We start from the raw sequence: 16,387 nt of genomic DNA, 5'->3' as shown, positions 1-16,387 counted from the left end.
TTGCTTACCACTTCTATTAGTCCCTTGCTCGGCTAAATATAGTCAATAGTCATCCTAGCATTACTAAAAGTTTGATCCGAAAGACTTGGCTTGTGGTCGTGTTGTGCAAAACTATTTGGATATCCTAAGTTCAAACAGTCAATAGATTCAATTTGAGAAATACGATGCCCGAATTAGATCGTTTATCAATTCGGATACTTAACTTGAAGGTTTGGATATTAAAACTAGATAAGGTATCACTTTGAAGACTTTTCCTTCTTTTTCTCTTGCTATGTTTCTTAAGACTTGTTAATACTTACTAATTTTAAGTAAATAGTTAGTTTTGTTGATAGTTAAATTGTAATTTTGTTGTAATGATGTTTATTAATGTTAGATGATGTCGAAATTATGTTTTAAAGGCTTGCTTTTCCTTATTAAATCAAACAAATACCATAAACTTTACAAGTATTAGTATATCGGATCCTTTAACTGATATCGATATTGATTTAGCCATTTAGGCACCTGACCCATGCACAACCTTACTTGTAAGCAATCCCAAGTTTCTATTATTGACATAGAATCAATAATCAATGTTCTACAAAATACACAACCCAACTTTTGTCACCAAAACCGTTTAAAGTACTGAACTTTGAGATGTTTTGGTTGCCAAGTTGCACATGAAACTAGGAGCAATAACAAAAAAAAAAGTTAATATTTCTTATATTTCTTTCTCTTTCTCGCTCCCTCAAAACCAGATCCACCACTCTTATTGGACTTTCTAGCTATGGCAATGTGTACAAGAACGATTTATCGGACTTCGATATTATTCATGGACTTGCATCGAGTATTTTTTTCGTTAATTTCTCAGCTCCTTCTAAAAGATGCAAGTGTTTCTCTCTCAAATTATTGTTTGATGATTTATAATTTGATGAAATAACTGAAGTTCATTGTTTTGTTTGGAGGAATTGAACCCATAAAAACAGACTGAAATCAATCACCCAAAACATACCACAACCATCAGTAACATCAATAGCTCCTTAAATTTCCTCTTTACACGATCATTCAACCACAGATGATACAAATTGAGCATGATAAAGATAGCATGACAATATGACAATTACTTGTCACATGAAAAGAATGAGAAGTAGAAAGAAATGAAAAATATTATTTGATATCATTCCTCAATTTTATAATTCAAATACAATCCCGCCTCACTTGGTATCACTATCATGAGGAACTTAATTATGATTTTTTTGGCATTCTTCAACCGAAATTCGACTTATAATGCTGATAATCCAAATTAAAATGTGCTATCTCGTCTTAAACAAAAGAATTTCATCTCAAAAATCAAACTCAACCAACAAACAAGCAACCAGTATTACATGTGACAACAATCAAACCACTTAGTTCAAAATCGTGATATGTAGATCAACTATTACTCATAGAAAGCATCATACATACTTACCTCTAAGGTGAATTACAATGATCATATTGATATGGTAATATTACCCTTTTGTAATGGATGCTCTGTCTCATATAATGTCTCATCTCAGTGTCATATTATTAATTTGCAATCTTACTGGAAAAGCTGATGATTTCTTGCACTACATCTAGCTGCAAAGCGCAGTGCAGCTCGACCAGTTCGAAAAACTAGCAAGGCGTATTGGGTGAAGAAAAGCATGAGAATAGCCCATAAGGCATACACAAGATGAGGTGATTGAGATAGAACAACAGACACACCAGTAGTAAATGCTAACATCAATGCACCCAATGCAACTGTGTTCAAGAAAAGTGCAGTAAACGAGAGTGACTCAATACTCCAGGTAGATTCTGTAGTTATAATAGTGAAGTAGGAGAGTATTGCAAGACTGGAGCATGTAAAGGCTATAGCATCTGAAATCAAGAAAATATTGAAGGAAGATTTACTCTGAAGCACTGCCATTCCTATGTTTTTATCTCCAGAATTTTGATTGAATCCACCTGGTAAGGTGAATCCAGCAGTAAAAGATACTGTTGCGATTAAAGTTGCAACTAAGGACTGCCCTTGAGCTGCTTTTCTCAGTGCCACAAGTTTTGATTCTGCTTTCGAATTTGCTTTCTCAATATCAATCTCTTCTTCATATGTGCTAACTTTCTTACCCCTTGGAGCCATCCAGCTTCTAAGTCGTTGTATAATCTACAAGAGATATATATTGAAAGCACAAAATGAAAGATTTATGAGATAATCAATTAATCAGCAGACATATAAAAGTTCTTTTTGGTGTGTTAATAAGCTACATATGGTAGTAATGTAGACGAGATTCAATTTAACATCTAGGGTAAGACTTGCATTTTGTAATTTGTAATGCCTACTAAATCCAATTTATATATATATATACTCCGACCTCACTTTGAAGTAACACATGCGAGTTGCCTATAAAGCCTAAATGAGACAGCTCGAGCTCGGCCCATTGTCATCTTAAACTGTGGGATAACTCACAATCTCAACACAAATGGACTAAAGTAAGAATTATTTGTAGATGCATGCATGGATGACATTTCAATTGGAAAGTTAATTGAAGGGCTGACTAAACAATTCTTTGTACCTTGAAAAGAAATAAAAGTTTGTGAAGTATGAAACTTACAGGATCAGGATGAAACATGTGAAATTTAGTAGCCAAGATATCCCCAACAGTAAGTTTTTGTTTATTAAACACCATAAGGTCCAGATTATGGTCGTTTGATCTGATGAAAAATGGGAGTAGGACTAGACAAGCATGACCAAGGTTAGGAATACATGTTGCGAAAAGATGAAGAGGCGTATTTCCATCCATATCTTTCTTATTAAGAAGATTGTCAAATTGTCCTTTCTCTAAGAAGGTTTCGAATTTATTAAGACATCCCCATTTTGCAGCATAATGTACTGCATTTTGCCCATGATGGTCGACTATCTCGGTGCAGTCTGGGCGGCGTGCTGTGAGTTTCTTAATGGCATCCCAGTTAGCCCGAAGTACTGCGATATGCAGAGCTGTTCTCCCCTTATTGTCTTGTATATATAGTGCTGATGATTCATTGATGTCTTTGTCGTCATAATGTAAAAGCATCTTAAGAAGCTTAAACTTGCTGATCTCTGCTGCAGCACAATGCAGTGGAGTTAACCCTTCATCGTCTTGAATTCTGATTAACGAGGTATCTTTCTCCAGCATGTTTCGCACCATTTCTGATAAAATCCATAAGTAGATATAATACTTGGACAATAACAAAATTAACTGTACTCTTCTTAATTACTGATTATTGCTTGTGATGTGTGAACTTTATTACTGGGTTAGATTGTATTGTTTCTTTGCTTTATTCAAATTTCAAGTTTGGATCATATGTATTCAGGTTGTATTCAATCCATGCCATTTTCTATTGGGACAAAATGAATTCAGGTTAATTACAGAGTTTTGTTACATGTATAATTCTGGTCTAACTAACTCAGTTGCATTCTTGGAGTTCAGTCCAACTCATTTTAGGTTTTGGATTAAGTGGGGGTTGTTAGTTTCAACTCTTTTTTTTATTTCTCCAATCATATAGAGTACGAATTAATTTTTTCAGGTTTGGTTCACTATTTTTAGGTTTCAAGAAACGGAATCAATTATCGATTCCCTTCTTCATGTTTGGTTCAACCCCCTCACCAATCCATTCCATTTACTTGGTGGTAATGGACTCCTTCGATTTGTTACCGTCCTTTCCCCTCAAGTAACAAAATCCACTAGTTGGTGGTGATGGTTACCATTCCATTTTCATTACATGGCTTGAACCGAACACCCAATAACTATAACCATTTTCATTACCATTTTCCTCTTCTATTTGTTTCCGCCTTCCCTTTTCATTCCATATCTTGAACCAAATTAAACAATTCTTTAATCTGTAATTGGTAGCTTTTGGCTTCATATTCCTTAACCACTTGATTGTAATACGAAATATATAGTACTATATAGGGATTAGGTGAAAGACCAAAACAAATAATTTTTTATGATAATATATAAATGTATAGTCTATGAAAATAAATATACTTCCTCCGTTCCGTTTTAAATGAAACGTTTGCTTTTTCACGCAACCCAACGCGCTTCTTTAGTCATTAATATCTTTAGTTGTGTAAACGTAAAAAATATAAAAAAGTTATAATTTGATAGTATACATCGAGACGAATCTAACAAGATCCCACTTGACTATGTTTTTCTTTATATAATAGCGATAAATTGGAGTTAAAATTGATTAGTGAATAGTGTCATTTCATCCCATGTTTCATTTAAAACAGAACGGATGAAGTATATGATGTGCTTCGGGGGTTAGGTGATGGACTGGTGCTAATACTATGTCACTAATACATTTGTTTTTTCATTCCATCAACAATAGGAGTATAGGACTAATATTTGTTAATTGTTGTTTTTTCATCCTACCAGGCTACAAACACCCTGGCACACTTGATTGTTTACTCCAATCAACAGGTCACAAACTTAGTAATCTTGCAGCGAAATTGATCTTCATTTGTTTTTACTCCAACTAACAGATCATATGCAAGTTTTACTTAACAAAAAAGTAACGCGATCAACAGTATATGGTTGAAATTGGTCACCATAATATTTCATGGTTAGAGGCGGTTAAGGTCATGTGCAAGGTGAGCAGTTGCACAGGATCCACAAAATATAAGGGGCCTAATTCTCTTTGTTGTCTCCCTAAAGAAAAAAAATCTAAATTAGAGACTATTCCTCTCCAATTCTATCGAATGTAATGTTGGATGCAAATTTAAAGAAATTAATTTCTATTTGGTGTTTTATTTCTTCTCCTCCTATTCTCCAACAAAAAACCCCATTTATTACTCTTCCACCTCTCCCCGTCCACCAAAAAAAATTGATCTTTATAATTTAGTTTAGCACAGGGCCCCTAATTTTATGAGACGGCCCTGTTAATGATTATTACCTGAGTTACCCCATTGGACAGCAGCGTGAAGAGGGGTTCGACCACAAGGACCTTTATGAGCATAACCCAAAGCTGTTGGGTCACAGGTCTCTAGAATCATAGCAACTGAAGCAGTAGATCCTCTTTCAGCAGCCAGATAGAGAGGTGTCTCGCCCACCTCGTTAGATTCATGTAGGCAACTAGTATCTGCCTTCACTAGCAGCTTCACCACAGCTTCAGACCCCCTCCGAGCTGCTTCGTGCAAGGCGGTATCCTTATTCTTGTTGATCATCCTTAGCATCCGTATCAGCTCTTCTTGACTCACGTTGTTAGCTCGTTCGAGGAACACTTGAACTGCCTCATCCTGCCCGAATCTAGCAGCCAGGTGCAGAGGGGTATCTCCGTTGTTGTTCTCCTTCCACAATAACGAATATCCTGCTATAGAAAAGTCTTGGATCATACACTAATTAGGAGTCCGGACCCCCTAGAGTTTTTGTGAAACTCTACGAGGTGGGGTGGAGTTATATCTGAGCCATATATTTTAAAATCAAGGGTTTATATTGGTGGAAGGAAAAGATTTAAGAGTGGATTTTGATGAGATAAAATAGGGGAGATTTTGGAAAGAGAGTATATGAGCCATAGATTTTCTTATTCAATGGTTGATATTGCTCAAACTCTACCTTGTAGAGTTATTTTACAATTCTAGAGGATCCAAACACACTAATCAGGACCCTCTTGTAAAATTTAGGGACCTCGTGCTAAATTAAATTATAAGGATTGAAACTTTTGTGAATAGAAAAAGATCAAAGAGTTATTAATGAGTTTTATTTTTTTTTTCGAGAACACGAAGAATGAAAAAAAAACACCAAATAGAAATTAACCTATTTGAATATACATCTAAGATCCAACATTACACTCAATAAATTAGAAATGTACACACTTAAAGGTGGCCATGGGCCGGGCTGGCCCGTGGGCTGCCCGAGCCCGGCCCGTTTTCGGCCCGGCCCGGCCCGAGCCCGCTATGGGCCCGGCCCGGCCCGCTGGCCGTAACATGGGCCGTGGGCCTTGCACGTTTGGGGATTTTAGATTTCGGCCCGGGCCCGGCACGAGCCCGTGGGCCTTGCAAATTTTTTTTTTTCAAAAACTGTGATTTTTGGACCAAGCCGCGGTGAGCACGAGCCCGGCCCGCCTGGCCCGTGGGCCGGGCCGGGCCATGGACAAGTTTCCCATAATTTCAGCCCGGCCCGGCACGGCACGAGTTTCATGGGCCACGGGCCCGGCCCGGCCCGTATTCCACTTCAGCCCGCGGGCCTGGCCCGTGGTCAGGCCCAGCACGGCCCATGGTCTTATACACTTGTAATTATACATTTTTCTTTTTTCTTTTTTCTTTTTTAATTTGAGCAGAAAATTAGGCCGTTATATTTTGAGGTCGTGTGTGTTGCTCACCCTACACATAGTCTTAGTTGCTTCTGACGCTAATTTATTACTAAAACAATAAAATAACTATTAGTAACCCTTTGAAAATAAAAATTACTACAATAAACTGTCTCACATAAGACTTTATTGTGCTGATGTAGTACCTTCGTTATCGTTGAGAACCTCTTGGATGAACTTGATGTTAATCTTCTTTTTGCAATCCTTGGAGGCCTTTTGGAGCGGTTTCTCGGTGTGAATATGGAGGATATTGTTTCCAATGGGGGTTGATTGTTCCTTCCAATTAGATATGGAAGTTATTTCATCAAAGGAGCCCTTCAGTGCTGCAAGATATAATTTAGGTTCCATGCCTTTGAAATTGATGCTACTATTTGCTTGCAGATTGGTACCTATCATCGCCATGATTACGCTGTAACACGAACTATACTATGATTGATATTTGATTTTGGTCAAGTATCAAAGATGATTAGATAAGCTTATGTAAGAAACGAAGAAAGACAACTTTTCAGAAATTTCAGAGAAGATAGTCTGAATGTCTGATAGTAGAAAGTTGGAAAAAAAAAAAGTAACTATGGACTTGTCCGAGAAGGCGAGAAAATTAATTAGTAGTATTGTAATATGTATTATTGTGGATTAGTTTATGGTTTATATTAGAGCTGTGAAAGAATGATCTGATCTGATAATCCAACTTGAATCTGTAATGATTTGTCTGAAATTTTGCAAAATAGGTCACCTGTAACCTAACATGTACCCGACCTGATAATAAGTAATACTTGCTCTTGACCCGATATTCTATGACCTGAACCTGAACTGATACCCGCTCAAAAAAGATCGATAACTGAAATGATCCAACTTGACAACGATCGGAACTCGATTCGACACTTGACCTGAAACTGATTATAACTCGATGTAACTTGTCATTAACTCGACCTGTTACATGATTTCAATGGACTTGTTGCGACCCGGTACATTATTTTACCCGACTTGTTGCTACATGTTACTCGATTTTACCTGACTTGTTGATTGTTGATAACTCGACTTGTCATTAACTCACCACATAATAACATAAATCATAAACTAACACTCTAATAAAAAGGCATATAACTAGATGAACTATTCAAGCATTGATTTTCAATAAAATCTTAAATAATGATATAAATTTATTGAAGCAGCGCCACACAAAATTCATGACTTGTCTGTGCTCGAAGCGACCCGTAAGTGACCTGAAACCAAGTATGGTACAAATTGAGGGAGTAAATTATCAGTTCGGTAACTATATTGTTAAAATATTTCTTTATGGTACGATTACCACACATTTTGACCAATTTTTTTGGTACGGTTTTTCGATTTCGATTTTTTATGAACACTTTTACTTTTTTGGTATGAGCAAGGAAATGTGAAAAAGGCATATACTATCACAATAGGTTTTCTCACTTTCTTTTTCTTGCTTTTTGGTATGACCAAGAAATTTCCCATTTTCATATACCTTTCTATTTACTTACTCCGTTTTTTTACATGTTACACTTTTTATTTTAGTAAGTTTTAAATTAGATGTTACACTTTTAATTTGGGTAATAACTTCTATCTATCTATCTATCTATCTATCTATCTCTCTCCTATCACATGTTCACATGAGACCCTTTTGTTTTCTTTCTCTCTATCTCTCTTTTCTCCAAAAATTACCTAGGAGTCCGTGATTTGAAAAGTTTAACATGTAAAAAAAAAAAGGAGGAAGTAGTAAATTTTCCAATTAAACATGTAATAATTTAATCGTATTTCCTTCATTTTGAAATAAATGAAACATTTCTCTCTCTGATGTGAGAGCTTTTTGAGAGAAGTTTTTCATTTGTTTCAAAACGAAGGAAATATTTTTTTTATCCCTAATAAGTTTCCACATTTTTTTTGTCCCCTACTAGGAATCCCATGGTGAGATGAAGGGCTCTGTTAGACCAAAACTTCTCACAGGTAACTCGATCTGAGTTTGCGGGTATACACTATTGGAGTTTTAAGAGCTTTGTTTAGAAACTCAAAAGTTTGCTTCAAAAGAATGTGAAGAGTCTCTTGTCCTACATTGCAAGAATAAGAGGGAGTGTAAAGGTTTATAACCATTACTCTTTCTCTACCCTTTAAGTTGTGTAGCAAGACTTTTAGTGAGTATGTGGTGAGTGGAGTTACCACACACGCGCCTGGACCGGGCTAGGGCTTTGGGGAATGGGGAATAAACTTAACTTAACTAACTTTTTGGGTCAACATTCTGCCAGATCATTTATAACCGTTTTAATCCAGTATTAAGTTACGGTTATCGTTTTCAACCTCCTTCTGTTTTTCTTCTCTCTATAAATACCGAGGTTTAGGGTTTCATTAGAAATACGAAACACCTTTTTCTTCTCTGCTTTCTTTCTTCTCTACAATTCTGGGCAATATTCAAGAGCGTTCTCAATATGTTTTTCCATCAACACGGGAAACACAGAAACCGTGTATCCCTGGAGGTTGATTGCTCCAAATCTGTGTGTTGTTGCGGGGCAAATTCAACTTTAGGGCAGTGATCTTTTCACGAGTTATCAAATAAGTTAGATTTAAGGAAAATTTGTCAGAAACCACCTTTTATAATCACTTTTTTGTGAGAAACCACCTTTTAAAAAAATTTGGTTAATTAGCCACCTTTTTGGTTCTTTTTTTTGTTGGAAGCCACCACTTGCCGGAATCCGGCGTTGACCTTGATTTTCCGGCGTTGACTATCAGATTTTCGCCATTTTTCCCCCTTTATCTTTCTCCCACCTCCCCCCTCGCATCCCCGGCAACCCCCCTTCCCCCCTCGCATCCCCGACAACCCCCCTCCTCCCTCACAACCCGCCGGAAAACACCCCCCACGACCATCCCCACCCTCCCAGCCCTAAGCCCATCACCTCCCTCGCATCCCCCGACATCTTAGGTGGAAGAAATAGCGAAAATCTGGAAAAAAAAATGGCGAAAATCTGATGGTCAACGCCGGATTCCGGCAAGTGGTGGCTTCCAACAAAAAAAGAACCAAAAAGGTGGCTAATTAACCAAATTTTTTTAAAAGGTGGTTTCTCACAAAAAAGTGATTATAAAAGGTGGTTTCTGACAAATTTTTCTAGATTTAATTGTTACCAGTTTTTGTTCCTACAGACACTTCGAGAATAGGGTGATGGTGAGGGAAAACCCTCTTCCTAAGTGCCCCTAGTGGAGATTGAGCCTCCCCAAACATCGATAGTTGGACATATGGCGGCTTAAGTAGGTGCCCATGCACAGCATGGGAGCATAGCATGTCCCTGAGGCAGGGGGAAGATGCATCCCCAGCAGCCTGGCCTATGAGCAGACCTAGTGCATCATTAATCGCTATCCCCTCTAACAAGTTTTTGCATGATTACCCGCCCCAAAAAGCGGGCCGGGCCGGGCCGGGCTCGACTGCAGGCCGCCAAATCCCGGCCCAAAAAGCGGGTCGGGCCAGGCCAAAATGATCACCTCAAGATTGAAGTATTTTGAGGAGACCGAACTCTCGAGCAAGACAAGTGACTGAGTGAGCAAATGTTTGTACAATATTTTCTCCTTTATATCAAGTGGTACTAGGTACTTTGAGGAGAATTCCCCTAACAATTCCCCTTATTTTAAGTATCTGGGACTGTGAGTCGATCTCTATGTAAAGATGGCCTAGAGATTATTCATCTTATTAAGAAAAAAAGTAGCGTTTTTCTATATTATACTCTTTTGTTTTTTCAATTTTACAATGTACCCCAAACTTTAAAAAATACATGCGACACCCTCAAACTTACCACTTTTGAGCGCAGACGTTGCCCCGGGTTTGAATTGTATTTTCGAACTTGATATGCATTTTTTTCCATTCTCACTAAATTATATTAAGGAAAACTCAACATTTAAAAGGTACAAATATAATAATATGGATATTTAAAGTATGATTAAAAGTTGGTTGAGATGGTAATTATGTCATGTGTAATAGCAAGAGTTCACGAGTTCAAATCTTATTGCAAGCGAATTTTACTTTTGTTAATTGACATAACTTATGTGCACATTGGACAATTCTAGTGGAGTAACAGAGGTGCCACGTGGTGTGTATACATTGTCACGCACGTCTTTTAATATATTTGTATAGATGTCCCTATCACTGATTACACGTCATTAGCTTCGTGTATTTTTTATAATCTAGTGGAATGAATCTAATTTGTAAATAATCCCTCTAAGAGTTAAATTATGAATAAATCAAATCAGTTCCAATAAATTTTAAAAAATAAACGAAATTAATGACATATAGTCAACAGTTTGAGCATCGTACACTAAAAAAGATAAGCTTGATGGTACCGTATGAAATTTTAAAAAAATTGAGGTACAACGTATAAAATGAAGAAACACAAGGGTATAACGGTGAAAATCCTAAAAAAATAGTATTTAATCTAATGAAATTTTTATATTAAAAATATTGGATCAAACTCCACTAGAGACACTTTAAATAATGTTACTTTATCTTTTTCTTATTCCCAAAGGTCATAGGCTCATAGCCTAAAATATTGTTACTTCAAATATTGCAATTATTGAGCTCAAGTTGAAGTATTTGACACTTTTACGTGCCTATACTCCATATCAAACCGATATAAAAAAAGTCACAGTTGTTAGTCATGAGTAATCACCTTATTCACCTTTCTCATAGATGAGACACGAGCTTTTAGAGCAAAGCTGAATTTATATTTTGAAGATGAAAAAGCTGGAAACTTTGGCTCAAGCTCGAGAGTGTAAGTTTCACGAGCCGAGTTACTTCAAGCTCAAGTGATTGTAATCATCCATTAGTGATTGTAATCATCATCTATTGTGGTCATTAACCAAAGTTGTTTGCTTGATGAGTTTTTTTTTCTCCCAGTCCTCGGGTTTTCCCATGTTATTCGGTGTGTCCTTCATTCATTACTTTCTTTGTTGTTCTTAGTTTCGTTAATCTTCCTTATTAATTATTGATTAGTGTTAATGGCAAATGATTGGTGTTTGCTTAGTCTAAATACCAACATGCTAAACCTCAATACACCAATAACGTAGAATTATCAAAGAAAGTCCATAAACTTTCGTAACGCTACGCAACCTAAGGTGCATTACAATGATCATATGGTACTATTGCTCTTTTGTATCGATGCTCTGGCTCATCTCAGTGTCATATTTCATGAGTATTATTTTGCAATATTTTACTGAAAAAACTGATGATTGTTTCCCCTACATCTAGCCGAGAAGCGCAGTCCAGCTCGAAAAGTTCGAAAAACTAGCAAAGCGTACAGGAAGACGAAAACCATGGCAATAGCCCACATTGCAAACACAAGATGAGGTGATTGAGGTAGAACAACACACACACCAGTCGTAAATGCTAACATCAATGCACCCAATGCAACTGTGTTCAAGAAAAGTGCAGCAACTGAGAGAGACTCAATATTCCAGGTAGATTCTGTAGTTATAATAGTGAAGTAGGAGAGCATTGCAAGACTGGAGCATGTAAAGGCTATAGCATCTGAAATCAAGAACATTTTGAAGGCAGATTTACTCTGAAGCAATGCCATTCCTATGTTATTATCTCCAGGATTTTGATTGAATCCACCTGGTAAGGTGAATCCAGCAGTAAAAGATACTGTAGCGATTAGAGTTGCAACTAAGGACTGTCCTTGAGCTGCTTTTCTGAGTGCCACAAGTTTTGATTCTTCTTTCGATTTTGCTTTCTCAATATCAATCTCTTCTTCATATTTGCTAACTCTCTTGCCCCTTGGAGTCATCCAACTTCTAAGTCGTTGTATAATCTACAAGAAATTTATAGAAACAAGAATATGGAACATTTGTCAGATAATCAATGAATCAGCAGACATAATATAAAAGCTTTTTTTTTTGGTGTTTAACGAGCCACATATGATAGTGATGTTGATGAGATTTAATTTTGCATCTTGGGCAAGGCTTGCATTTTGTAATGCCTATTGCAATCTATATATATTAAGACACATGAGTTGCGTATAAAGCCTAAATAAGCCAAATCCGAGCTCAGCCCATTGTCATGTTAAATGTGGTTTCCTTTTGGAAGGACTACGCCCCATAGAAACTGTCTACCTGATACTGTGCCTTGGCTTGTAGGTCTTGCACAATGTTAGAATTCTAGCTCTTTCAAAGTGGTATCTCACCGTTGGCCCGGACCCCCGGAAGGGGGCTTTCTTCGCCTTCCACCTAAGCTGTGCAGGAAAGGCCTCTAAATAACCGCTCAGTGACAAAGGATGTAGGGAATCATTGATTGAGTGCTCTTTTCGCCGAAGATGAACGGGGCTAAGATAACTCACATGTGGGTTTTCATGAAATCTCAACAGGAATGGACTAAAATAAGAATTATTTTTAGAGGCATGCACGGATGGCATTTCAATTGAAAAGTTACGAGAAGGGCTGCCTAGAATTTTATTTGTACCATGAAAGAAAATAATTTTTGGAAAGTATGAAACTTACAGGTCCGGAATAAAACATGTGAACTTTATAAGCCAAGATATCCCCAACGGTAAGTTTTTGTTTGTTGAACACCAGAAGGTCCAGTTTTTGTTTGTTTGATCTGATGAAAAGTGGTAGTTGGAGTAGACAAACATGGCCGAGGGCAAGAATATGTGTGGCAAAAAGATGAAGAGGCGTATTTCCATCCATATCTTTCTCATTAAGGAGATTGTCAAAATGTCCGTTCTTTAAGAAGGTTTCAAATTTATAAAGACATCCCCATTTGGCAGCATAATGTACTGCATTCTGCCCATGCTTGTCCACTATCTCGATGCAATCTGGGCGGCATGCTGTGAGCTTCTTTATGGCATCCCAGTTAACCCGAAGTACTGCAATATGCAGAGGTGTTCGCCCCTTATTGTCCTGTATATATAGTGCTGACGATTCGTTGATGTCTTTGTTGTCATAATGTAAAAGCATCTTAAGAAGCTTGAACTTGCTGATCTCTGCTGCAGCACAATGGAGTGGAGTTAACCCCTCATCGTCTTGAATTCTGATTAACGAGGTTTCTTTCTCTAGCATCTTTCGCACCATTTCTGATAAAATCCACAATTAGATGTAATACTTGGACAATAACAAGAAGGTACTGTTCTTAATTACTGATTATTGCTTGTGATATTTTGACTTAATTATTTGGTTAGGACGTTAGGTTGCATTGGTTCTTCGCTTTATTCAACTTCGCGTCATTTGTCTTCAGGTTGTATTCAGCCCATGCCATTTTCTGTTGTGACAAATCAATTCAGGTTACTTCTAGACTTTTATTACAGGTATAATCCTGGTCTAACTAATTTCAGTTGCATACTTTTGGTTCACTTCAACTCATTTTAGTTTGGGATTAAGTGGGGGTTGTTAGGTTCAGCTCTTGTTTATTTCTCCAAGCATATACAATCAGTTTTGTCAGGTTTTGTATTAGCAATATATATTAGTTTGTAATCGGTAGCTTTTGCCTTCATATTCCTCGACCATTTGACTGAAAGTCTACAACACCAAAAATCCAAGACAAATAGTTTGTTATGGAAATATAAATGTAGTATATGAAAAAGTATATACTTCATATGATGTGCTTCAGAGTTAGGACTTTATGTGATGGTACTAATAAATTTATTTGAATAGAACTAATGTTTGTTGATTGTTGTTAATTCATCCTACCAACACCCCTGGCACACTTGATTGTTTACTCCAACCAACAGTGAAATTGATCTTCAATCTTCATCTGCTCTTACTCCAACTAACAGGTCAAATGCGAGTTTTTTTTAACAAAATTGTAAGGCAAACAACAGTATGGGTGGAAATTGGCCATAAAGCCATACTAATACTTCATGGTTATTACCTGCGTTACCCAATTGGACTGCGGCGTGAAGAGGCGTTCGACCACAAGGACCTTTATGAGCATAGCCAAAAGCTGTTGCATCACAGGTCTCTAGAATTATGGCAACTGAAGCAGTAGATCCTCTCTCAGCAGCCAGATAGAGAGGTGTCTCGCCCACCTCGTTAGATTCATGTAGGCAATTAATATCTGCCTCCAGTAGCATCTTCACCATAGCTTCAGACCCCCTCCGAGCTGCCTCGTGCAAGGCAGTATCCTTCTTCTTGTTGATCATCCTCAGCATCCGTATCAGTTCTTCTTGACTCACCTTGTTAACTCGTTCAAGGAACACTTGAACTGCCTCCTCCTGCCCGAATCTAGCAGCCAAGTGCAGTGGGGTATCTCCATTGTTGTTCTCCTTCCACAATAACAAATATCCTGCTAGATGAAGTCTTGGATCAGACGCTAATTTATTACGAAACAATAAAATAACTATCAATAACCCTTTGAAAATAAAAAAAAAAGTTCCTACGAAACTGTCTCATACAAGACTTTATTGTGCTGATGTAGTACCTTTGTTATCGTTGAGAACCTCTTGGATGAACTTGATGTTAATCTTCTTTTTGCAATCCTTGGAGGCCTTTTGGAGCGGTTTCTCGGTATGAATGTGGAGGATATTGTTTCCAATGGGGGTTGATTGTTCCTTCCAATTAGATATGGAAGTTATTTCATCAAAGGAGCCCTTTAATGCTGCAAGGTATAGTTTAGGTTCCATGCCTTTGATACTGATACTACTATTTGCTTGCACATCGGTACATATTAGCGCCATGATTAAGCTATAACAAGAACTATATGATGATTGATATTTGATTTTGATCGAGTATCAAATATAACCTTATGTAAGAAGTTGGGATAGATAAATTTATGTAGGAAAGACCACTGAAATTTCAGAGAATGATACTCTGATAATAGTAAAGTCAAGTCAAGTCAAGTCAAAAAATATAGTAACTAGAACTATAGACTTGTCCGAAAAGGGGCGACTAACATTTACAATTGCCAATGAATTTCAACCCTATAATTCCATAAAGGAGCTCCATTTATTTCCCAAGTCTGTCAACATAATCCATGGCTCCGATAATGGGGGAATTTCTCACGATGGCTCGTCGAAAAGAGATTCAAATTCTCAAATTTCTACGGTCCTAAGGCCTAAGGGTGCCTCTGTTGAAGATTTGGGTTATCAAACCTCGAATAAATTTCCCTACATTATAAGGGTCATCTAGCGAGTACTAGAGTCAATAGAAGTAAGGAGCAATATCTCTATCTATACTAATATATTAAAAGGCGTTCCTAAGAACGTATATGTGCCACGTCTCACCCTCCCTCATCCAATAATAATATAATATTATATCCACGTCTTTCTCATATAGTAAAAAAAAAAAGAAGAATTGTTTACGTAAAGATTCGAACCCACAACCTCAAGTATGAAAGTAAGAAATCTAACTATTACTCCACCATACCATTATTGATTTTGCAATTAAAATTAATGATGACATATGAATGGAAAACGTTTGAAATACATATAATAAATAAGATGACTTTTTTAAATGAGGATGAGAATACTTATTTAACTACTAATAAATTGTAGCAAAGAGAAAATCCGGGGCATCGCCCGGGCCTAAATACTAGTTATATAAGGGAAGGGGGAGCAATGGTGTCCTCTTTTGAAATATCTATTTTACCCCCTTCTCTTTTTAAATTACAAAAGGAACGTCAAAATCAAAATCGACACTCAAAGAAAACTACCGAAAATTAATTTACAACACTCACTCACAAATCACTTAAAAGAAGAAACTTTACAAATCACTCATACAATTGACAAAATCACGTTATAAAAATCACGCAAGTCATGCAAATAATCAGGAAACTTTATTAAAACTTAAAATTAATATACAAACTAAAACTAATAACCTAAAATGTCAATACATACAAAAACATTTACAAAAATTTACTTACAAATCACTATTCTCAAGAACCATTCACAATTAATGGTGGGTCATGATAAAAAATAGAGGTGTATTTGTAGTGAAATAAGAATTTAAAAGTTAGACAAGGAAAAAATTATGTACTTTTTTATAGTGTTTCCTATATATAATGAAACTTTTACATATATTTTGACCTATCTTTTTCTATTATATAATATCGATTAATTATCGAGGT

At 36.8% G+C, this 16,387-nt stretch overlaps 2 protein-coding genes across 4 annotated transcripts; both read right to left on the bottom strand.

Annotated features, from left to right (window-relative positions):
• Window positions 1-1,124: 1,124 nt before the first annotated feature.
• Window positions 1,125-6,923, bottom strand: LOC104883058 (ankyrin repeat-containing protein At5g02620). Of its 3 annotated transcripts, none has more exons than XM_048639193.2 (4): window positions 6,483-6,923; window positions 4,924-5,352; window positions 2,604-3,178; window positions 1,125-2,155 (listed from the first exon to the last, which is right to left on the bottom strand). In XM_048639193.2, exons 1-4 carry the CDS (start codon window positions 6,736-6,738, stop codon window positions 1,556-1,558), a joined length of 1,860 nt encoding a protein of 619 aa, XP_048495150.1. In that variant the 5' UTR covers window positions 6,739-6,923; the 3' UTR covers window positions 1,125-1,555. The 3 variants fall into 3 exon arrangements, with proteins under 3 accessions (XP_048495150.1, XP_010665807.1, XP_010665812.1); XM_010667505.4 differs by having other exon boundaries at window positions 4,924-5,340; XM_010667510.4 differs by having other exon boundaries at window positions 4,924-5,337; window positions 6,483-6,922.
• A 4,409-nt stretch (window positions 6,924-11,332) lies between these two features.
• On the bottom strand, window positions 11,333-15,633 carry LOC125495013 (ankyrin repeat-containing protein At5g02620-like). Its single transcript, XM_048639192.2, has 4 exons — window positions 14,744-15,633; window positions 14,195-14,608; window positions 12,826-13,400; window positions 11,333-12,140 (listed from the first exon to the last, which is right to left on the bottom strand). Exons 1-4 carry the CDS (start codon window positions 14,997-14,999, stop codon window positions 11,541-11,543), a joined length of 1,845 nt encoding a protein of 614 aa, XP_048495149.1. The 5' UTR covers window positions 15,000-15,633; the 3' UTR covers window positions 11,333-11,540.
• Window positions 15,634-16,387: the final 754 nt, after the last annotated feature.

Source organism: Beta vulgaris, chromosome 2 (assembly GCF_026745355.1).
Source record: "Beta vulgaris subsp. vulgaris cultivar EL10 chromosome 2, EL10.2, whole genome shotgun sequence".
In the NCBI taxonomy this organism is placed as follows: domain Eukaryota; kingdom Viridiplantae; phylum Streptophyta; class Magnoliopsida; order Caryophyllales; family Amaranthaceae; genus Beta; species Beta vulgaris.
This window is presented reverse-complemented; position numbering and strand designations above follow the sequence as displayed.

Coding starts and splice junctions, on each gene's coding strand:
- LOC104883058 (XM_048639193.2), bottom strand. CDS start 6,738: ATGGCGATGATAGGTACCAATCTGCAAGCAAATAGTAGCATCAATTTC. Junction 5,353..6,482: donor GGTTCTCAACGATAACGAAG/GTACTACATCAG, acceptor GTATGATCCAAG/ACTTTTCTATAGCAGGATAT. Junction 2,156..2,603: donor ACATGTTTCATCCTGATCCT/GTAAGTTTCATA, acceptor TATCTCTTGTAG/ATTATACAACGACTTAGAAG.
- LOC125495013 (XM_048639192.2), bottom strand. CDS start 14,999: ATGGCGCTAATATGTACCGATGTGCAAGCAAATAGTAGTATCAGTATC. Junction 14,609..14,743: donor GGTTCTCAACGATAACAAAG/GTACTACATCAG, acceptor TTCATCTAGCAG/GATATTTGTTATTGTGGAAG. Junction 13,401..14,194: donor AGTCCAATTGGGTAACGCAG/GTAATAACCATG, acceptor GGATTTTATCAG/AAATGGTGCGAAAGATGCTA.